The 23657-nt window shown below is 37.9% G+C and overlaps 1 protein-coding gene across 7 annotated transcripts in view; it reads right to left on the bottom strand.

Moving 5' to 3' along the window:
- The window catches only part of Cblb (Cbl proto-oncogene B), a 174138-nt gene extending 157552 nt beyond the window's left edge, over nucleotides 1-16586 (bottom strand). For 3 of the 7 annotated variants that reach the window (XM_090347000.1, XM_090347034.1, XM_090347041.1), the window contains exons 1-2: nucleotides 16115-16211; nucleotides 14479-14661 (exon numbers count right to left, since the gene is read on the bottom strand). In XM_090347000.1, the coding sequence (XP_090203126.1) occupies nucleotides 14479-14646 (168 nt within the window). In that variant the 5' untranslated portion in view covers nucleotides 14647-14661; nucleotides 16115-16211. Of the gene's footprint in view, nucleotides 1-14478; nucleotides 14662-15049; nucleotides 15210-15456; nucleotides 15737-15855; nucleotides 15878-16114; nucleotides 16212-16561 lie in introns of those variants that run through there. The other 4 variants (XM_090347014.1, XM_090347022.1, XM_090347026.1 and 1 more) reach the window with 4 other exon arrangements.
- Between the last annotated feature and the right edge of the window lie 7071 nt (nucleotides 16587-23657).

Below are 23657 nucleotides of genomic sequence, written 5' to 3'. Positions count from 1 at the left end.
GAAACTGAAAATGAAGGTTCTTTACCAAACTCATTCTGTGAAACCAGTATAACCCTCATCCCCAAACCAGACAGAGATTCATCAAAGAAAGAGAACTATAGACCTATTTCTTTGATGACCATCGAGCAAAACTTCTCAACAAAATACTGCCAACCGTCTACAACAACTCATCAAAAAAAATTATACACTATGATCAAACAGGATTCATCAGAGGGAGGCAAAGCTGGTTCAACATACGCAAATCAATTAATATAATTCAACACATCAACAGGACCAGGGACAAAAATCACATGATTGTCTCAATAGATGCAGAAAAGGCATTTGACAAGATCCAACACCCCTTTATGTTAAAAGCTCTGGAGAAACTAGGAATCCATGGAACATTCCTCAATATAATAAAGGCTGTGTATGACAAACCCACAGCTAGTATTATACTTAATGGCGAAAAGCTAAAGCCATTCCCTCTAAAATCAGGAATGAGACAAGGATGCCCACTTTCACCACTCCTCTTTAACATAGTATTACAATTCCTAGACAGTGCAATAAGGCAAGAAGCAAGCATAAAGGGGATCCAAATAGGGAAAGAGGAAGTAAAACTTTCCCTCTTTGCAGATGACATGATCCTGTATTTAAAGAATCCTATAGACTCTACTCCCAAGGCTGATTCAAAACTTTGGAAGGGTAACCCTCAAAAAACAACTGCCTTCCTCTATGCCAACAGTGAGAGGAATGAGGCAACAATCAGGAAAGCAAGTCCTTTCACAGTAGCTTCAAAGAAAATAAAGTACCTAGGAATTACCTTAACTAAGAAGGTAAAGGAACTTTTTGATGAAAACTTTAAAACCCTGAAAAAGGAAATTAAAGCAAAACTGAGGAAATGGAAAAACCTCCCATGCTCTTGGATTGGAAGAATCAATATCGTGAAAATGACAATCTTTCCAAGAACTATCTACAAATTCAACCCAATACCCATCAATATCCCAATGTCATTCTTTAAAGAAATAAAAGAGGCAACCCAAAATTTCATATGGAATAATAAAAGACCCCGTATAGCAGAAAGAACAGCGCAGGAGGAATTTCAATACCAAACTTTAGACTCTATTACAGAGCTATAATTATCAAAACAGCTTGGTACTGGTACAAAAACAGGCCTAAAGACCAATGGAATAGAACTGAAGACCCAGATATTAAACCACATACCTATGGCCACCTAATCTTTGACAAGGTAGCCAAAAAAATAGAATGGAAGAAAGACAGCCTCTTCAACAAGTGGTGCTGGCAGAACTGGTTAAAAGCACATGCAGAAAACTAAAGTTGGATCCTTCTTTGTCACCCTGCACTAGAATTAACTCCAAATGGATCAAAGACCTGGAGGTAAAAGCCGACACACTGAAAACTTTACAAGAAGGAATAGGAGATACACTAGACCTCCTTGGCACAGGTAGAAACTTTCTTAATAAGGACCAAGAATCACAACAAATCAGAGAAAGGCTGGATAAGTGGGACTGCATTAAGCTGCAGAGCTCTTGTATGGCAAAGGACATAGCTAGTAAACGAATTAGGAAGCCTACAGAGTGAGAGAAGATCTTCACCAACCATACAACAGACAAAGGCCTCATATCTAAAATATATCAACAGCTCAAAAAATTGAATCACTCCCAAACTAATCTCCAAAGTAACAACCATCCCATTAAAAGATGGGCCAAAGACTTAAAGAGAGTCTTCTCTGAACAAGAAACAAAAATGGCCTATAGACACATGAAGAAATGCTCCACATCTCTGGTCATAAAAGAAATGCAAATCAAAACAACTCTAAGATTCCACCTCACTCCAGTTAGAATGGCCAGGTTCAAGAAAACTAATAACAACAGATGCTGGAGGGGATGTGGCCAGGAGGGATCACTACTACACTGTTGGTGGGAGTGCAAACTCATTCAACCACTATGAAAAGCAGTATAGCAGTTCCTCAAAAGACTAAACATAGAGCTCCCCTAGGACCCAGCAATTCCACTACTTGGCATTTACCCAATCATTCAGAAACAAAGACATACGAAATCCACCAGCACAACAATGTTCATTGCAGCACTATTTACCATAGCAAAGATATGGAACCAACCCAGGTGCCCTCAGTAGATGAGTGGATCAACAAGATGAGGTATTTATACACAATGGAATTCTATGCTGCTGTCAGAAAGAATGACATCACCCCATTTGTAAGGAAATAGAAAGACTTAGAAAAGATCATATTAAGTGAAGTAAGCCAGACTCAAAGGAACTCAGGCTCAATGGTTTCCCTCATTCGTCATAATCAGTAGAAACCTTGGGCTCTCCTAGCAGAGATTTGCAATAGAGCAAAACCTTGATATAAAAGGCCATATATATAGTAGGACGCTAAATGAAAGGATCTCTAGGATATAGAAACATAAGCCATATAATGAATGATTGTTGTTCTTAAGGTACTCTGTTATCTCTCATCTCTTTTGCTGTCCCTTGGTTATCTCATATTGTTACAGTATCTCACTTTGTTACCTGATATATCGGATATATTTGTATTTGGTTATTTGAAATTGGATAGGGAAGGGGGGAAAACAAGATGAGGGGTGGGGGTAGGGGGAAGGAAATAGGGACCAAGACATGTGAAAGGGTATCAATGTATGGGAATTAATGCACTATCTATCTGGCAAATATCATGTAACCCTTCTATTAATTACTATAAAAATATATGAAAAAATAAAAATAAATTTAAAAAAAGAATACAATTTTAAGCTGAATGCCAGTGGTTCATGCCTATAATTCTAGCTTCTCAGGAAGATGAGATTTGAGAATAAGCATTTGAAACCAGCCTAAAGACTGATCCTTGAGATTTGAATCTCCCACTAACCAGTAAAAAGCTGGAAATGGACGCATGGCTCAAGTGGTAGAGAACAACTTCAAGCAAAAGAATCATTTAGCTAGAATGGAAAGGTTTGTGTTCAGGCCCAGTACCAGCCCAGACACAGCACACACATGTGCATACATGCACACATGCACATGAGAGCACACACACACGCGCACACACACACACACACACACACACACACACACACACACACACACACGGGCGCATACACAATCTCTAAAACTGTTCCTGGAAAACTGAGGTGTTATTCCATTTGTAAATAATACCTTTATAAAATGTACACATAAAATAGCTGATACATCTTTTCTAATATCCTTTTTATATTTGAAATATAAAATGTACAAAAACAGCTGATAAATCTTTTCTAACATCTTTTTCATATTTGAAATACATGGATATGATTAGAGAAGTTCACTCTGCGCTAAAGACTAACTTCCAAATGTCAATGGCTTATCCTGATTCAAATAGGCATTTCAATTCTGTACACTGAAGGATACATGTGAATACAGAAATTTAAAGAGTGTGGCCACCAACTTCTTACAACATGGACTTGTCCATCATGTGACAGATTGATAAATTATTAACTAGTAGTCAGGCAGCAGAGGGCAGCTTCAAACTCATTTCCTGCACTTGTGGCTTTTTTAACTGACTAAGGAAAATTATCTTGTATTCTGTTTTTCCTCAGAAACTCTTAAAAATTGTTCCTTAAATGATACTTTCACATTTATAGGTATCAAACTATTTTCTAGACGATCTCTTTTTTAAAATTTACTTTTCTATAAAATTTTAAATCTATGTGGGAATGTATCATTGTATTGAATAATACTGAATGACTACTATATTCCAGGTACTAATCTCAGTGACAAAAAATTACAGATGACTAGAATATACTTCCTATCTTAAGGAGTTTGGCAGACTAGACCTAGTTCTCTATAATTAAGAGCAGTATAATTCTTGCTCCAAGGGATCTTAGTAAAGATTTCATCCAATCCACTCATTTCTAGATAAAAAGTAAAACTAAGAACCACAAAGATTAAAGGACTATTAAAAAAACATTAATCCAACACAAGAGCCTGTATCTTTTAAATCTCAGTCTGGCCTGGTCTTTTTTCTAGCTCTAATATAATTATAATTTACATATAATTAATGATCCTTTCTAAACTGATTTCCATTTTTATTTTATTCTAATTACAAATTTACATGAACTTCAGGACTCATTTGTTAATGCAACAAAGGATTATATGTCAGGCATTATTTTAGACAGTATGACACAGGAAACAGGAAAAAGTCACAGACCTGTCTTCAAGGAGTTGTCTCGTGGGAAAGCCTGGTGGCTTACAGAATTACAAAATTGAGGGGTTGTGAAAAGGAAGACTATGCAGTGGTAGAGGAGAAAAGCAGTAGCTCAGCCATTTTCACTCACAATGGTATCAAGAAAAGCATACCTGAATTTGCAAAATGCTACATTCTAGGGAAAACAATATGGGAAGTTGTATGCAAAATCAGGGTAAGGGAGGAGTAAACATAATTACACTAAAAAGAGGGACTATAGGAAGGCTCCTGGGTCATTGGTGCCAATGGAGTGTTGAAATAAGCAGGGGAGGTCCCCCAGGATATGTGGCCAATGCTGCCCTCCAAGTCTGCACCTGAGGAAAGCACAACACACAGTGAGTGCTGAACCACTTCCTGTAAGCCACTACATGTGACATTCATCAGCTGGATTACTATTAAGCCATATGATTTATGACAGTGCTTGCAGAAAATGCATGGCCCTACATGAGGACTATGACTTCTAAGCAGGTCAAATCCAATTCCATTCAATAAATATTTATTGAGTGCCTGCTATGAGCAAGGAACTGCAAAAGCCAGGGAGAGAAAAATGGCTTTTTTAAAAATCACTACATTAAGGAGAAAAATCAAGCTCACCACAAGGTTCAAGTTCACATTCAAATGACTTAGATTCCCCTTAGAAAAATCAAAGTTGTCCCTAGAATGAAGGTGGCAGCAAAACAAGGGCTTTCACAAGGAAACAAATTTTTAAAATTTCAATCACATTATTGAGTGATTTAAAAGCTCAAAGAGCCTAAAAGAATAGCAATATTAATCTATGCTTTTAACTAAAAGGCACCACATCTGCTTTTGGAAGTAAGGTAAAAAAAATTCATGGTGGTCGTTGATTCAAAGTATTTTAGGATTCTGAAGAGAACCTTAGAAATGACCAACAGCAACTTCTTCATCTGACGTGGTAACCAAAAGTAATCTCTTAAAGTTATGCTTATGTCCCTGATATCTGAGCTTAAGAGTGAGGCACAACAAATCTTTGTATTTAATGACTTTTAAGCAAACTTTCTATTTACAACATAGTTTGCATTTTTTCAAATACAAATAAAATGGTTAGCACATGTATATGCTATATGTATTTTATTAAATACATACTCACAAATCTAAATATGTAAGTGTATATATATATTATACAATATCAAAGCAAAGGAAAAAATAATAAAGATTTACTCTCATTGGAAAAATTTGCAATGTTGTTAATTATTCTTGGAATACTTTTACATTGAAAGAGATTTCTGGCTGTCCCTTAATTAAAATTTCCACTCAAAATGTAATAATAAAAAAAAAAACTAGGGCATCTGTAATCCTAGCTACTCAGGAGGCTGAGATCTGAGAATCACAATTTGAAGCCAGCCTAAGCAAGAAACTCCATGAGACTCTTATCTCTAGTAAACTATTCAAAAAAGCCAGAGAGTTCTGCAGCTCAAAAATGGTAGAGCACTTGCCTTGAGCGAAGCTCAAGGACAGTGCCCAGGTCCAGAGCTCAAGCCCCAGGACTGACTTAAAAAATAAAAAGGTAATAAAATGAGGTGTTAGATCAAACAAGGTTCAAAACTAGTTCCTAAAACATATGAAAGAAATTTTTATCAAGGCAAATGAATTGCAACTTACAAATGATTTCCATCCCAAAACACACTGCGTTTCATGAAGCATTCAATGGTACTGAAACAAGTGAAGTAATCTTAAAGACAGTTGTTACTGTTTGTTTCTGTGGTACTGGGGGTCAAATTGAGGGTTTCATGGATGCTGGGCAAGTGCTCTACCATTGAGCTAAAATTCCCAGCCCCAAATCATCTCATTTTATTAAAGACACAAAGGAAAAGTCTCCCATCGTCCTACAAATGTCAAAGATTTCTTTCTGCAGTTACACAGAAATATGCCATTGTAATAACCAGCATCTAAGATATGTGGGAGTTTTATTTCTACTTTAACGAAATAACTTACTAAATATATAAAAGTATAAAAGAGTACAACATTCTTCCTTTACATCATTAGTTGGGCAAAATGATTTAACATGGGTCAAGAGTTCAAAATCGATTATTGGTGATGATACCATTTGGAGGAAAAGAACAATTCCTTTATGATTTTTAATGAAGATTGGTTTAAAAGGCAACACTGATGAGCAAACCAGTAGTTGCTGTGTATTCACACTCTCCTTTTTCCCAGTGAGAAGCTCACTTTCTTAAAAAGGGACAGCACATCTTACTTTCTCTTATGTTTCTCTTACTTTGCATGAAGTAGATGTGCAATCAGTATGTGATAAAGGCATGGAGAACATAAAGAAGACAGAAACAAAGCAAGCAAAGCTCTTTCAGGGGAAAATACACCTCAGGTATCCAAGTCATTATTGAGTAAACACCCTGCAAACAAATTTTGAGTGAAAAATCTGAAGAATGTTCACACCAAACCTAAGGAGACAGCAATCTTCATGTGCTTGCTTTAGAAAGAAGTACATGGTGGAAAGGTTGGCTTGACTCTGTTCAAGCTATGGACATGCACACTGGAATTAAGGAAACAGAAGACCCGGTCCTCACTAACTAAGTTTAAAATTTGAGCAGATTCTTGCTTCTACAAATCTTTTAGTATACTATAATTGTTTCAAGAGGAATGTGAAGTGCTAGGCACAATACTCAGTACTTAAGAGACACTCACTTCTTCTTTGTATTCCTTCTTCAATACTTTTTTTTTCTTGTTCTTCTTGTTCTTTTTTTTTAATATTTTTATTGTAATTAATAAAAGGGTTACATGATATTTGCCAGATAGAAGGTGCATTAATTCACATACATTGATACCCTTTCACATGTCTTGGTACCCATTACCCTCCCCCCCACCCCCCCTCCCACCTCCCCACCCCCATCTTGGTTTTCCCCCTTCCCTATCAAATTTCAGATAACCAAATACAAATAGATTCAATATATCAGATAACAAAGTGAGATACTGTAACAATATGAGATACCCAAGGGACAGCAAAGGAGATGAGAGATAACATAGTAGATTAAGGACAACAATCATTCATTATATGGCTTTTGTTTCAATATCCTGGAGGTCCTTTCATTTAGCATCCTACTATATGGCCTTTTGTATCAAGGTTTTGCTCTATTGCAAATCTCTATTATGAGATCCCAAGGTTTCTACTGATTATGACAATTGAGGGAAACCATTGAGCCTAAGTTCCTTTGAGTCTGGCTTACTTCACTTAATATGATTTTTTCTAAGTCTTTCCATTTCCTAACCTTCTTCAATACTTTATAACACACCATAACAAAATCATTGCAGGACTGGCTGCTTTGATGGGATCAGCTAGTTCATCATGATACCTGAAACTCTAAGTCTGGAATGTTCTGTGTAGGAAATGTGGCAAAAATAAATAAAGAAATAAATAAATACTGGTCAGATCAGTACTTTTGTCAGCTAACTTGGAACCAACTTTTTTCAAACCCTCCAAAAAAATTCTGAGGAAAATTTAGGGATAAAAGATCCAAAGTTTTGCACAGAGTTAGAGGGAAAAAGGATGAACAAATGAAGGAGTGGTAATCACCAGAAACTATGTTCAAAATGAACTATACAACTTGTGAGTGTGAATAGGAGGGAGAAACTGAGAGAGAACAAAGGAAGGAGTGGCTCTGTCCAAAAAGAAACATACCTGACTCATTATCTGACTTACGAAAGCCCCTCAGCACATCATCTTTCCAACCCAACTTTTATTTATTTATTTAGTTATTTATTTATTTATTTATTTATTTTGCCAGTCCTGGGCTTGAGCTCAAGACCTGAGCACTGTCGTTGGACTTTCCCAAGGCTAGCACTCTACCTCTTGAGCCTCAGCACCACTTCTGGCTTTTTTCTATGTATGTGGTACCTAGGAATCGAACTTGGGTCTTCCTGCACGCTAAGCAAGCACTCTCTACCACTAGGCCAAATTCCCAGCCCCTTTTCAACCCAACTTTAAAAAGATGTAAGCTTTTAACAAGAAGAACATGAACATCTACTTGTCAATTATACCATTGTGTGAGTAAAGTTAACTACACAATTTGTTCAAAAGCTATAAATTTTAGTTGAACATCATCAAAATGCTTGTTTCATCACTGGAAAAAATAGTAGCAACATACAAATACATTTTCATAAGACAAGCTATAAATATGCTGGAGTGTAGATTAAAATAGAATCATAGCAACGTTAAAGTCACAGCACATGTTTAACATCTTCATGTGAACGATGACAACCTATTTCCATTTCTATTTTTTATTATTTACCAACCTAATAGCTACAAGACTGCTTAAGTTATTCTGTTTATTTTATAACATACAATTTTAAGACAAGGTTGAAACATTACAACTTTATGCTTTATACTACTAGCTAACAATCCCACATAAAAATGTACAAATCCTCTCAAAACTTCTTTGTAACATCCCTCAATTTCCCCTTACCAAGGCAGACATGAAGACTAGATGACCCTCTCCTATCCTGCTCATGTACACCCACTCAGAAACACACAAAGTTAATTTCCACCATCTTTAAGTTCTCAAATTATCAAAACTTTCTTTTGGGACTTTTTTTTTTAATAACCCACATGCTTATTTGAATCCAGCCCCATCACATAAGTGAAACCACTATAAAGTTTAACAAAGGCCTCAAATGAAATTGAATTTCCTTTCAAAATTTTTATCCCATTTTTCTCTAAAGGAATGTAAACTTAGTGTCAGAATTTTATGTCTTCTTATAGTTCTTACTGTTACTCCAGAAATTACCATACTCTGATTCTTTTCCTACCTCTTATCCCTGTTCTTTATAGGATTTTCTTTTCTTCACCACCATAAACACTTCCCAATACTTCAAAAACTTTGCCTCTCTGACTTTGACTCTCCTCTGCTCTGCATCAGAAATATCTTGAGCTGAAAAACTACGAACACATACACAAAATAGATATCCCTAGTTTCATCTTCTCTTTCAAAATTCATACCTAGTTTTCTGACTTTAAAATAGTAAATCAAACTCAGTATGGCCAAAACCAAATTTCTACACCAACCTTTTCTTCTTCCTATGTTCTTAATCTCATTAAGGGCATCACTGCCTCTGGAGTCAATAAGGCTGAAAACCTCAAGAGTCACTTTCACTTCCCTTCTCTTTCATTCTCCAACCCTGAAGAGCAACAAAGACCTGCAGCTGTTATTTCTATAATGCCTTCTTCCTTTGAACCCAAACAAGTGAACAAAACCACTTACAGAACTAAACAACTGTTAGTGAATTCTCTAGTCCAACAATATTTCTTACCCAGACTGCTCTGAATTTCTCTTGACTAATATTTATGCTTTTGGTTTCTTACAATCTGCACTATGAGTACAGCCAACACACCACAGGAAAAATGGCTTTGGTTTTTCTTTCCACTGCTCAGAAGTCTTCAGCTATAATTTGCCTGTCAAATAAATTAAGCCTAGATATTTTTTTTGACAGAGCAGTCAAAATCTCTATTACCAACCTCTATCATCTCACTCAACCAACTTCCACAATTCCTTTTTGGCCATATATACCCACCCTCCTATCGCTGGAATTCAAACCATCCTCCAAAGACACTGGTATAAACCCTTCTTGATGCCTCACTCTGCATCAATTCTTCATGCTCAAAAAACAGTATTCACCTCTACCAAATACAAAGACACAGCACTTTTTTTATACCATATTAATCACCCTACTTATTAAACTAGTGGTACTGTGGTTATGAAGGCCAGTGTTTCCATATGATTGCATCTTTTTCGTATCTGTAAAAATGAACAATATCTTGAATTACTTCCTGAATTTTTGTCCTGTTTGGTTCTGATAAATAAATAAAACAGTGAAAGGCAGCACACAAAACACTTCTGAAATTAAAAAAAAAATCTGACTGAAAATCTAAATGGTAAAATTTCATAGGAGTTAAAAAGATTACTAACTGCTTGTGTGTTTTCTGTTACTAGGATAAGTCAATGTAACTGTTATTTGGATTCTTTTAAAACTTTTACTTTATCAAGGTTTTCTCTACAAGTCACAACAAACTTTGGGATCACTTAATTTATCTTAGCATAAATTTGAAATCTAAGTCAGAGCTAAACACAATGAAGAAAACACTAAATGTGTTTCTACCATTTCTTTGTTCAAGTCTCCTAGGATCCAAAATTTCAACAAGGCAAGATCAGTCTTAATCAAGAAAAGTAAATGTGACAGGCACAGTGGCTCAGGCCTGTAATCCTAGCTACTCAGGAGGCTGAGATCTGAGGATCAAGGTTCAAAACCAGCCTAGGCACAAAAGGACCTGAGGCTCTTATCTTCAATTAACCTCCAGAAAATAGGAAGTGGAGCTTGGATCAAGGGTAGTGTGGTAGCTTTGAGCTGAAGAGCTCAAAGACAGCACCCAGGCCAAGTTCAAGCCCCATGACTGACAAAAACAAAAGAAGACGTATGAAGGAAAGTAATTCAAATATTCTGTGTGCTGAGTTTCAAAACCAACAAACTCTCAAGATGGATCCCAAAATAAATTATACTCTATGGAATACTTTTTACAGGGATGAGGAATTCCACTTTAAAAATAATTATTTGTACTTTTATTTATTTGTAATGCAAGCATCTTTGATTGACAAACTTTAAAAACACATAATGGTTACAGTAAAATTATAAAGATGGAGAATGAATTATGCTTTAATGTTGAGGAGTATACTAAATGTACTAAAGTTAAAAGATAGGAAAAAGCTATTTGGCATCATCATTTTTTAAAATGCCTTTAAAAGTCTTACATAATTTCAAATAAATGACGAGGACAGCAGGGAAAATGCAGGAACTTGCTTTACTGTTTAGCATGAATTAATTACTTTCTCATTTCCAGAGCATTCATGTATGCTCAGCACATTTAGCATCTATTAGATGGAAAGCTGTTTCTTCTATTTTCCATCACCTGCCTAAAACTCTTGTGAAAACCATACGCGGAACCTCATATTAATAAATTATGATTCCAGCCACACTGATTAGCAATCATTTCCTTACCCTCACTTCAGCATTTCCAACAAGTACATGCTAATGCTGCACCTAAAAGGCAATGGCTAGCAAAATGAAGACAGAAAACTGAACTGTAGCCAAAAAAATACAAGGTGCGTGTTCTCTACTCCTGTCTCACATGTCTGTGCGTGCATGTGCAGTCCTTTCCATCCTACATGACAATTACCTATGCTGTGTTTGGCTGCAGTGCATATTTCCCAGATTTCACTTCACATACCTAGTAAGAAGGTCTTTCTAGCAATGCAGTAGGTCTTCATAAATGTCCATTAAGTATTTAAGAAACTCCAACCACGTTATAAATTTGGAAGGAACTCCACATATCATTACGGATGCATTATAACTCAGATGTGCATTTATGAAAATAAATGTTGTACCAAATTACAGTATCAGACATCCATTGATCCACAGAGTTAGCTACTGACTTAGACTAGTTCACGAAGCTAAAACCAGAATATCTGACTAATGGGATGGCTGGGGCATGCTGCCATTCATTTTTCAGAACAAGCACTGTCATAACTCTAGTGCTGGTGTTAGCAAAACACATTATTTATCTTACAAGGAACATAACTGAGCAGTAACTTTCCCCTTCCTTTGGTGACCCTGAAAAAGAAATCCTGCCCACTGAAAACCAATTAATTAGCTGGAACTGGAATCTCAAGTTGATCCTAATAAATTCAAGAGTCCAAAAAATAATGAATCTACACACTTATTAATTATTTCCTTTACAGTCCAAGACTGCTTCATAATTCCCCATGATGCAAGTTACTTTACTTTGTAGTTCTACTTTGAAGATCTATGCTTTATGAAGCTTCATGAACAAAATATGCTAACTTCATTCTGCACTCTTGACTTTTCCTTAGTGACTAATTATACTTCAGAGCTGCTGTTTTCTGTTACTCACAAACAAATCTTGTACTATTGCAGTTATCTGATATGTCAGAGGACTAACTCTGGGACTTCTCTTACTGCCTTTGTATGACTATGAGTTAAGAGAGATGTGAACATACTAAACTTTCATAGCAATGTAGGTAATTGTTCTTCACAAAGCCCACAGACGCAGCATTTTCATCTTTAGACAAATACTGACAATGATAGAGAAAACCATTGTAATGTATCTTTACCGACACCCACACCCACACCCCACTAAGAGACTTGGATAACTGATTTCCTTGTCAGTCAACTTCCTCAACTGTACAAGTTAAACCTAAACTCACAAAGGGGTTAATAAAATAAACGATGGCAGATGTTTAACCACCAAAGGGCCACCTATTTTACCATTGGGAAATTATTAAAAGAGGATAAAAGTTATGGTAATGACCAGTTATAGACCAAAATTATGCACACCATTTAATTAATGTTTTAATAATGACTTTATGGAAAGTATTACCCACCACTTCCTTACATAAATCTTTTGGATTTGATGTTCTAACCCTCAATCACAAATATGTATCATTTTTATCACTGAGGTATGTGGACAAGGAATGACAGTTCCCCTGTAAAACTCGATCCATCCCTTGCCTATGTATTTATATGCCTCTATATACCTATATCTACATACATGTAGCTATATACAGATACGTGTATTTACCTTGAATTCTTTCTATCACCCTCAACTAATGACGTGACAAAAAGAGTAACCTTCACATGAAAACTCATCAGGAAAGCAAAAACACAGCTAGAACTGTGCCTGCCAAAGATGTGCAATTTTTCAACTCCATATTTCTCATTCTTAAATGTCCAAAGTTGAAGCCAAAACCTGAACCCAAGCAGCAAGCTGCAATGTTTGGAAGCTATGATATCATTCTGTCTGAGGCACTTTAAGAGACAATTTGAATGAATTGGCAGAAACTTAAATGGGTCACACTGAAACCCAAAACGAAGAATATTTATCTGGGAGAAATATTCTGGCTCTGGCAGATCTATTACTCATCTGTCTTTATCTGTACTTTGTGAAAATATAAATGAAAATAAGGTAGATCTCGTTACCTTAATGTATTATTACTACTGAGTACACAAAATATCTCATCAAAGCAAGGGTTCATGCTACCATATGATTTATAGTCTTTGTTCACCTTTACAAAATACATACTTCAGATGTTCATTTCTGCAATCATAGAGATATGTAAACTTCTGTCCCAACTCAATGTACAAATAGTCACAAATACTGGCCACACCATAAGGTGGTACCAATATTACACACACACACACACACACACACACACACACACACATGTATGTATGTATGTATGTATGTATGTATGTATATCATGTATCATATATATATCACAATGAATTAATTTTGGCAAAACAATAAGCTAAAGCTTAATCATATTTATTTCATAATTTTACTTAGTACTGACAGCTACAGTTTTAAAGGCTATCCCTGTGAGGCATTCAGGTTGTCTTTTTCAACTGGACTTCTCCAAGAACTGACTTCCAGCTTTGATTTCTTCTTATGACATTACAGTACATATGAACACAAAAAGAGCAAACCTCAGAAGTTTCTGTTAGTCTCAGCTCCATAACCCCCCAACATAAATTTTCCTTTCACAGTAAACAGTACACAGTCAAAAAAGTTTCCTGTTTCAAAATGGAATAGTAGATGAAAGAAAGTATAACCATGCCATGAACAAGTTCAAAAAAGTTTCTTAATGAAGCTGAATTCTCAGTGATGAAAATGGAAACTCCCAATACTGCTTCCTCTCTTAAGCCCTCATCTGGTTCTTTCCTAAGTAAACATTTTGAGCATCACACATGTGGTTGTTGTAACTGTTCCATGAGAGACTTTTGTTAAATAGCTTGTTTGTGTCCTTTCCTTATCTAAGAGCAACACATCTCATCATAAGCATGAACCAACACTCCTAAACTATACTACGGTAATACACCCACAAAGAGCAGCCAATGGTAAAAAAAAAAAAAAAAAAGAAAAAGAAAACTTTGCATATCTGAGTCATATAGAGGAACTCTGAACCTTGAAGAACAGGACAAAAGGTTAAAAAACAAAACAAAACAAAGCAAAAATCTTTGCTCTGAATCCAACTTATCAAAACACACACGCAGAGAAATGGAAGAAAACTGTTCAGCACAAATCAAAAGATTGTTTCCAGACCAATAACTGTTTATCAATTACAAAGACTTACAAATAAACCTGAAGAAACCATGAATATGCAGGATGCATACGGCAACGCACCCAGAGCACATCAGACAGAACTCACCACTTTGTCCATGAGTTTCCAAGTTTTCTCCACTGTCCTGCGATCGGCAGCTGCTTGCTTGGGGGGCCCAACTGCATCCTGAATAGCATCGATAATACCCAAAATTCGACCTTTGCGGGGGTTTCCTCCTCGACCACCAGGGTTTCTGCCATTCATAGAATTTGCCATCTGGAATCTTTAGTTCTTTGGAGATTTCAAAACCACACACAACAAAAAAAAAAAAAAAAGGAAAAGAAAGAAAAGTTAGGTAACAAAGTACCCAACAGGAAACTGAACAGGCTAACTTAGGCACACTACAATCTCCACCGTTAATGAGAACCCAAGGGGCCCAGAATCAACTTTTCCAACACCCCTGTGAGGATTTCATCCCCCAGAGTACACAAAGTTCAGAAGCAACGAGCCTAGATTTCCTGTTGGAACACTAAGAACTGAAAGATGCATCCTTCTCAGGTTTCTAATAGCTAAAAAGCCTCACTGATACCCAACTCTTAAGGACAACAACAAACAACTTATAGATAGGTTCCCTCCCACTCGGTTTAAAAAAAAATGTAAAAAAAATCAACTCCCCTACTCTGCTTTAATCCCGACTCCGACTCCAACTATTAGAATTTCACCTCGCCGTCCAGGAGCGCCCTAACACACGCCCCCCCTCCCCCGGGGGACACGTCTGTGCGGTCCACCGAAGGGTTTCTCCCAGCAGAAATCACCAAGTAGGGACGTAGGAACTCAGGGTCCTTTAAAGCAACGCGGTGAGTAGTTATTCCCAAGATCCAAATAAATCAGCCAATGGCTGGGTTTTCTTTTTCTTTTTTTGGGGGGGGGGAGGGAGAGGAGGGAGGGAGAAATTGACAAGACCCGGCTGGGAAAGCAAAGTTCACTTCTCCCCGTTCCCTGGAAGGGAGGGAGGGTGGGGAAGTCCTCCAGTCCCACCTTCAGCTAACTTCGAGGTGATGTGGGAGGTGGGGGGGGGGGGATTACCCAAAGCTTTGTTTCAGGAAGCTGGATACCCCTTCCCGGCCTAGGCCTGTCGGGTCTCCGCTGGAAAAGGAGGAGGAGGAGGAGGACCAAGGGAGGACAAAGTGTCCCCGGGCTGCCCCCAGCGTCTGGCAGCCGGGTCAGCCGCCCTCGGAGCCGGCCGCCAGGCTGGACGCACCTCCCTCCCCGGCGGGGCCGTCGGCGTCCCGGCCTCGCGGCGCCCACCTTCTCCCTTTCCTCGTCCGCCACCCCCCCTCCACCGCCACCCCGGATCTGGTCTTTATAAACACACTCCCCGCCCCCCAACTTTCTCCACCGTGGACGGCGACGAAGCTGGGCTGCCCTCCCTTCCTCCTGGGTGTCCGGGACGAACCCCCTCCTCTTCACCCCGCTCCCTCCCACCTCTCCTCCTCCCGGCGGTCCACCGGCCCGGATCTACATAAGTGGCGCGTCCCCTCCTCCGGCCCGGCGCCCCCTTCCCCCCGCACGAGCACGCCTTGCCAGACGGCGCCCCGGCGGTCCGGAGACACGCGTGTGCGCGGGTCCCACTTCTCCCCCCCTCGGGGTGCCGAGGGGGAGCGAGGACTCCCGGCAGCTAGGAAGTGCAAGGCTGCCTTTCCCGGACGGCGCGCTCCCGGGGTCGTGGAAACGCGACAATTACCGTCAAGGCAAATCCACACCCGCCGTCCCTCCCGCCCGACTCTCGGGGAGGCCGCCGCCGCCGCCACCGCGCTCGCCGCACCACCCCACCCCGGGAACAGGCACAGACACCCAGGCGCGGGGCGGGGCCTCAGGGAGGGGGGACGGGCGGGGCCGGGCCCCAGCCAGCCAATCCCGAGAGCCCGCGCGCTGCCTGACGGCGGGTCCCGCCAATAGGCGCCAGGAGCCTCATCCTCCAGGAGATCCACCCGCTCCACGTCCTCCACAGTACACAATGGCCCCCAAGGAAGATTCTCCAGATCGCACGTCCCGAAGGGAAAAGAAACTCGGAAGGCTGGAGGGGGGAGGGAATTTAAAAAGAAAATGGGCCTGGACTTGCCAGGGGATGAAAGCAGAAAAAGAGAAAGGAATTGGACATCGAAGGAGGCAAGGGAACTACTGAGCTAACCAATAAGGGGTGGGCAGGTGGGCGTGAGCGTTGGGAGAGGGAGGCCGGCCGCTGGGGCTCCGGAGGCGGGACTTCCTGCCTCCTTCAACTCCCAGGTCTTTTGTTTCATAGCAACAGAGTGGAGGCTGCCAGGGAGTTGCTCCTCAACTCCGGGCGGGTCAGAGGCTGCAGAAATTCATCTCCCTAGGGCTGGCAAACTCTCCTACCCAGGACAGCAGCCAAGCTGCTCTCAGTGTCTCCTCTTGGCTGTGACCAAGATGCAGCCGTCACCCTGCTTCACCGAGGAAGGCTTTGCCTAGACTTGAGTGGAAGATCAAACTTGATTGCCAGTGGAAAACTTCTTCAATGTCTGACTGCTTCCCTTCTAAGCACTGGTAACATCCAAACATCAATAGACTCTGCATCATCAGGCCAGGCCGGTAAAATTACCTGCCAGTGAGAAATCACTGAGGTATAGGTTGTACTTTTTCATCACTACAAGTTTCTGCTGCTAAAACACTGAGAATTCAGTGTTTTGTTTGTTGACTCAGTATCCTTTACTCTGCACACACACACACACACACACACACACGCACGGCCTTGTGTCTGTCATTGTCTCGCAGAATATTCTCTCCATCCATCCCTAAAAAGGAGCACATTTGTTGAGTGATGGTAGCTCATGCCTGTAATCCTAGCTACTCAGGAGGCTGAGATCTGAGATGAAATCAGTAAACAGGAAAATTTGGGAAACTCTTATCTCCAGTTAATCACCATCAATCAGGGAGTGTATTTGTGCTATCCCTGGTAGAACACCAGTTCTTTGAGAAAAAGAGCTAATGGACAAACCCCAGAACTAGCACAAGAAAAAGACAAAAAATGCACATCTGGCTGTTTTAAAATGAAAAGCTACTGTGAAAAAAAATCTTTCTTTTTTTTTTCATTGTATTTTATTGTCTGGATAATGTCTGGAGGGGTACAATTATATTCATCAGGTAAGGGGTACATTACTTCTCGGACCTGGATACACTTTTTCATGTTTTTGTTCCCCTTTCCCTCCCCCAACCCCTCCCAATCATCTTGTTTCCCCTCTTCCCTTCCCTATTTCAAAAAAAAAGTATGTACAGTATACGAGGTAACAAAGTCAGATACAATAACCACATGAGATTAATCATAAGTGGAAAACAGAGATAAGAAATAACTTCACGGGCCGGGAGTTTGGCCTAGTGGTTAAAGTGCTTGCCTAGCATGCGCAAAGACCCGGATTCGATTCCTCGGTACCACATATATAGAAAAAAGCCAGAAGTGGTGCTGAGGCTCAAGTGGTAGAGCTCTAGCCTTGAGAAAGCCCAAGGACAGTGCTCAGGCCCTGAGCTCAAGCCCAGGACTGGCAAAAAAAAAAAAAAAAAGAAAAAAGAAATAACTTCACATAGTACATTAAGAACAACAATCACAAAAATAAATCTCTTGTTTCCATAACCTAGAGTTCATTTCTTTTAATCTCATCCTGTATAACCATATGTACATAGGTTTTGTTCTATTGTAAATCTCTGCTAGGAGAGCCCAAAGTTTCTACTGACAAATGAGGGAAACCATGGAGCCTATGTTCCTTTGGGTCTGACTTACTTCACTTAATGATTTTTTCCAAGTCTTTCCATATCCTTACAAATGGGGCAATATCATTCTTTCTGATGGCAGCATAGAATTCCACAACTTCTTGATAAGATCTTTTTTCAACACAACCACATAGCAAACAAGTGGCTTTCATTTATTTTTATTTGTTTCAATGCTACCATCAATGCTATTGTCATTGGCTTTGGGTTTTCATTGTTTGGCAGCTTTCCCCCATCCACCCCATTTGTGTTGATAGTATTAATCGTATATTTTATACCTTGAGCTTCCCAAATGATGTGATATTTTGATCATGTTCAAAGAAATGTGTCTAATCATTTTATAACCAGTCTCATAAATTATTTCTTAATGGCTTTCACTGTTTCCTAATAAGAAACAATTTTAGTACTGGTTTGCACTGTGAGAGACCCTCCCTTATCATAAACATGCTTTATTCTGCAGTCTGAAATGTAAGGTTAAGAATGTCATTTGGAAACAGCCAAAACATGCTCCTTGATACCAGTCAAGAAAATGTAGGTAAGAAGACAGTTTTCCTGTTAATTATTTCTATGCTAATAAAGAACAGTTGCTTGTTTTACAACGTGCTTAAGTACCAAAGCACTGGCATTTCCATATCATTTTCACCCACTCATATCCCCCTTATGCAGAGTGATAGTACAAACATTTACTAGAAGGAGACTGAAAAGAAATGTGGAACCAATAATTTTTCAGCATAAGGCACCTTTAAAAAATATCCATAAAAAACTGCAACTCCTTAGAGAAGATTTTCTCCCCACATAACCAAAGAGTAACATTTTAACTAATTACAGTGCTCATGACCAGGATTTGTAAATATAGAATAAATAAACATTGGAGACTTTCTTATTTTTTTATTCTGTAATTAAAAAAAATAAAAATGAGAAACATGGCATTGTTTGTGGCATCAAGCATGTCATGAACTCATTAGCATATTGTAATGCATATAGGTATATGCATGAACCTCTCTTACTGAAGTCTATATGTATCACAATATTCCACAAAGTATATGAATAGTATATATGCACATAGATATACATAATGCATACAAACATATACATTTAATATATAAATGTAGCAAAAAATGATATTTTGTGTAAGTAGCTTTTGGGGGAAAGCCACCTGGAGTGCTGGGTAAGTTCTGGTGTTACAAGGAGGTAAACTCAAACTAGAAATTAGAGTTTGGCTATATCTGACAAACTCTGAGATATCTGCCCACCTGTTCATCCACTAGCATTGGTTAATATACAGAGAAAAACAGAGATTACTGGGGAGAATCTAAGAGCACAATATAGGTAAGCTTTTACAAAAACTCAACAACTTCTTTCTGAAGGACTATAATTAGAACACAAAGAAATGTTTTATTTTCTTTCTTGACTTTGTGGTGCCCAGGATATAAGAGATAATACTCCAAACTAACAGAGGTGGCTACAGAAGCAGCAGGCTTTTTGTACAGAACAAGTTGGCCTCCTGTCCTTTGCAGTTTACAGTGAATATAGCATCACTGGAAGCTGTGGAATTGGAACCTAAGAAAAAACATTTGGCATCCAATCAGTCTTCTGTTCTTCTGTATAAACCTGATATGAAGGAGATGGTATACTTCACACAAAAGAGCCCTGTAAGGAAACAATTTAAGCCAATTGGTTAATGAGTACAGGTGAAGTCTCAAGGGATAGATGTTTCAAGAACATTTAAAAGTAGCTATGAACTCTTAAAACCTAAGCATTAATATTTGACATCAATGTATGTATACCAAGAGGCTGGTGGCACAAATGAAGGTTACATTTGTATCTTTAACCTTTTAGGTTTAGGATCAAACTCAGGGCCTCTAAGCAGTCTACCATTTAAGCCACCATCACAGTCTTTTGCGTTGAACTTATTTTTCAGGTAAGGACCATCACCTTTGCCAAGGCCAGCCTCAGACCATGAGCCTCCTGATAACTGAGATTATATTTCCAAAGGAATGTATACATACGAAAAATAATTAAACATTATCTATTTTGCTACTTTCTTCAAATTCACGTGACACCTGTGATATTAGACTAAGGTTGACTAAATAATAGAACCCTCTCATAACTAATTTGATCCATTTCTGTCCAAAAGTTAATTGGATCAGATATATAAAGAAATCTAATTTCTCCTCTACAGTGAGGAATTCACTTATTTCACAATTCCAAGGAAGAAATTACTTTTTGCATTCCAAATCTTCCTGAAACTTGGTAGATTTACAATGGTGCAGGAGCACACACACACACAAATTCACACAATGCTACTCTTAAAACATGGATGCAAGCTTATAGAATTAGGAACAATATGATCTAGTTATATTTAGAATTAGCATCATACCTTGTTTAGAAAAATAGATCTCGATCCATCCTTGGTCAGCATACTATCATTGACAGTGAGGGATGCTAATTCATAGACTGGTAAACTTATTACCAAACATTGTTCCCCAATTTGGGCTCAACTATTGCTTCCTGAACAACAACACCAAAAACACAGCTACCAATGACTTGACAACGTACAACTTTATTTGCACATATACAAAAAAATATGAAGATGGGAATTAAGGTAAATTTTACAGCTCTGAACTTTCCCAAAATTCCTGCATTCCTATCTTCTTGGCTTCTTCCCTTAGATTTAACTCATATTTCAATTGGCTCTTAGCTTTTCAGCCATTACCAGTGATTTCCAGGCTACAAGGTAGAATGAAATTGAGAAGGAAAAGCCAAACATCAAGTCAAGCAGTTTTATTTAAATAATCTCCAGAGAATTCCCAAAATATTTCTCATAAACAGTTCAAGGCCAGACCTTAGATTTATGGTCTATTTTAGCTATAAAAAGTTAGAAATTAAAGCACGTTTTGTTCTGGGAGGCAATATGACTAAAAATTCAACTCTTAAATTTGTTCCACTTTCATATTTTCATGTCTCCATCAAAATCCTCTTATTATAAAAAACATGTTTCATGTTTCCCTCATATGTCTTGATTTTAAAAATTATCTGAGTAACCTTTAAACACAACTCTTTTGGCAAATAATTTGCCATAATTTCTCTAAGTAGCTATTTGTTTTGACTCATGACAAATCAGTTCAACATTGAACACTTTTAACTTTTCTATTAAAAATATAGATATAGGACTGCGAGTTTGGCCTAGCAGTAGAGTGTTTGCCAAGAATGCACGAAGACCCAGGTTCGATTCCTCAGTACCACATACATAGAAAAAAGCTGGAAGCGGTGCTGAGCTATAGTGATAGAGCACTAGCCTTGAGAAATCCCAAGGACAGTGCTCAGGACCTGAGTTCAAGCCCCAAGATTGGCAAAATGAATAAATAAATAAATATAAAATTTAAAGATAAAATGTGTCTTAGTACCTGTCATATTACTCAGTTGGATTTACTCTGTAAATTCAAACTTACTTATAATGACTGGACCCTAAAAAACATAAATAAAATAGAAGATTAATCCATATTATGTAAGCCATTTAATTATGTCAAAATTGACTACTTATCAAATTAATATTAATGTGGCCCAGTTATTGATCCATTTTCCTACTCATAAATTCAAATTAAGGGGAGATCATAATGACTATATAAATTAAGATGCTAAATGATTATATGAAGCAGAAGAAATAATTTAATAATCAGTAACACTAATAATGTTAATATAGATCTAGTCTTCTCTAATAATTTTCAAGTTCTAATTATCAATGTGCAAATTACCTTGCTCTATTTTCTTTTCTTGATTATATTATGAGACAAATTTATTGGATAGCTATCTTTATTTTATCAACCACGAGTTCTCATTATTTATTAGCTAATTTATTCCCAAAATCTTTTATGAGTATCTACTATGTGCCAGGATATATACTAGGCATCAGGAAATACAAAGGTGATTAACTACCAGTCATTGTTCCTAGAGAGAAAACAGGAATGTAAAGAGATTTCTTACAGTGGTGAAAGTAGTGATTTCCTAGGAAATGATCATTTTGAGACAACCAACTCAACACAGAAAAAAAAAAACAACTACCAAGACAAGTCATTGAAACAATAAGATTAAGAATTCATCATGAGACTGTAATTCTAGTACTAATCCGAAGACTGCTCATGAAGAGGGCCACAAAAGAAAAAGAAAGAAAAAAAGCACATATATATATGAACAAAAGTAGCCATTTTATTTCATGGGAAGGAGAGAATTACAAACAAATGAAAAAACAGTGACAACTTAAAAATTAAGCCTAACTAACAAGCATAGATTTGATGCTTTTCACTTCTGAAACATTATGGAAATGTTTTTCAGCTAGAGTAGATAATATAGAAAGAGAAGAAGCAGGAGGTATGACACAATAGTGCCTGTATTTCAGAATGTTCTGCAAAACAATGTGATCAATCAGCATATAGGTATCCTGCAAGAAAAGGTAGTCAACTAGCATATATGCATTAAGATATGGCAGGGACCCAAAGGGGACAGAGGTAGTAGATATTTTAAAAAGTTGTATATTTGAGAAATATTGAGAAAAAGAGCTTCAAATTTTGATTACACTTTAGAATAATAAGTTGTCATGTTCTGCTCCCAGAGGTACTCTTTTAATTGATAGAAGATATCATTAAAGCTCCCCAAAGTATCTAGTTAGCAACCAAAGCTGATTAGCAACTAGCTGCTAATTAGTTAATTTAGAAGTCACTGACAATTACATACTATCTATGTGCATAAAGTGCAATAGTGAATGGTGATTGCTAGTATTCTAGGTGGTATACTAGAAAGATAAAAAGCAGTGTCCACAAGGAACATATAAATTATCAGGAGTATATTTACTGAACAAAGAAATGAATTTAGTTTCAAAAATGGACAATTTGTCAGGAGCCAATGGCTCATGCCTATAATCCTGGCTACACAAGAAACTGAGCTATGAGGATCATAGGTTAAAGACAGCCTAAGCAGGAAAGTCTGTAAAAGTCTTATCTCCAATTAATCACTAAAAAGTCTGGAAATTCTTCTGTAATTCTAGTGGTAGAAAACCAGTCTTTAGCACAACAGCTCAGGGACAATTCAGGGCTCTGAACTCAAGTCTCAGAACCAGGACAAAAAAAAAAAAGGAAGAAAGAAAGAAAACAGATGAATATTTAAGGCATACTTCAATAGATATACATTTTGTGTAAGCAACTGGATACATTTGATCATAATTTTGGCAACATTGACAAGTGAATAATCTGCAGGGATTTATTAAATGATAGAGGGAGATAGAAAAAGACCTTGGAGATCATCATTCAGAGGAAAGCAGAGGACAGAATAAACAATCACAAAAGAAGTAAGTCATGCAGAGTATATTGGAAATTAAAGGAAATTTTACTAGGGAGGAAGCAATGATTTCAAGTGTGGTACAAAACAATTTCTTTTTTTAAAAAAAGTTACAAACAATTCAGAGGAGATCACCAATGAGAAATCACTTGTGATTTAGGGGGAACAATGGCCAA

Source organism: Megascapheus bottae, chromosome 1 (genome assembly GCF_031878675.1).
Source record: "Megascapheus bottae isolate mThoBot1 chromosome 1, mThoBot2.hap1, whole genome shotgun sequence".
NCBI classification, from domain to species: domain Eukaryota; kingdom Metazoa; phylum Chordata; class Mammalia; order Rodentia; family Geomyidae; genus Megascapheus; species Megascapheus bottae.
This window is presented reverse-complemented; position numbering and strand designations above follow the sequence as displayed.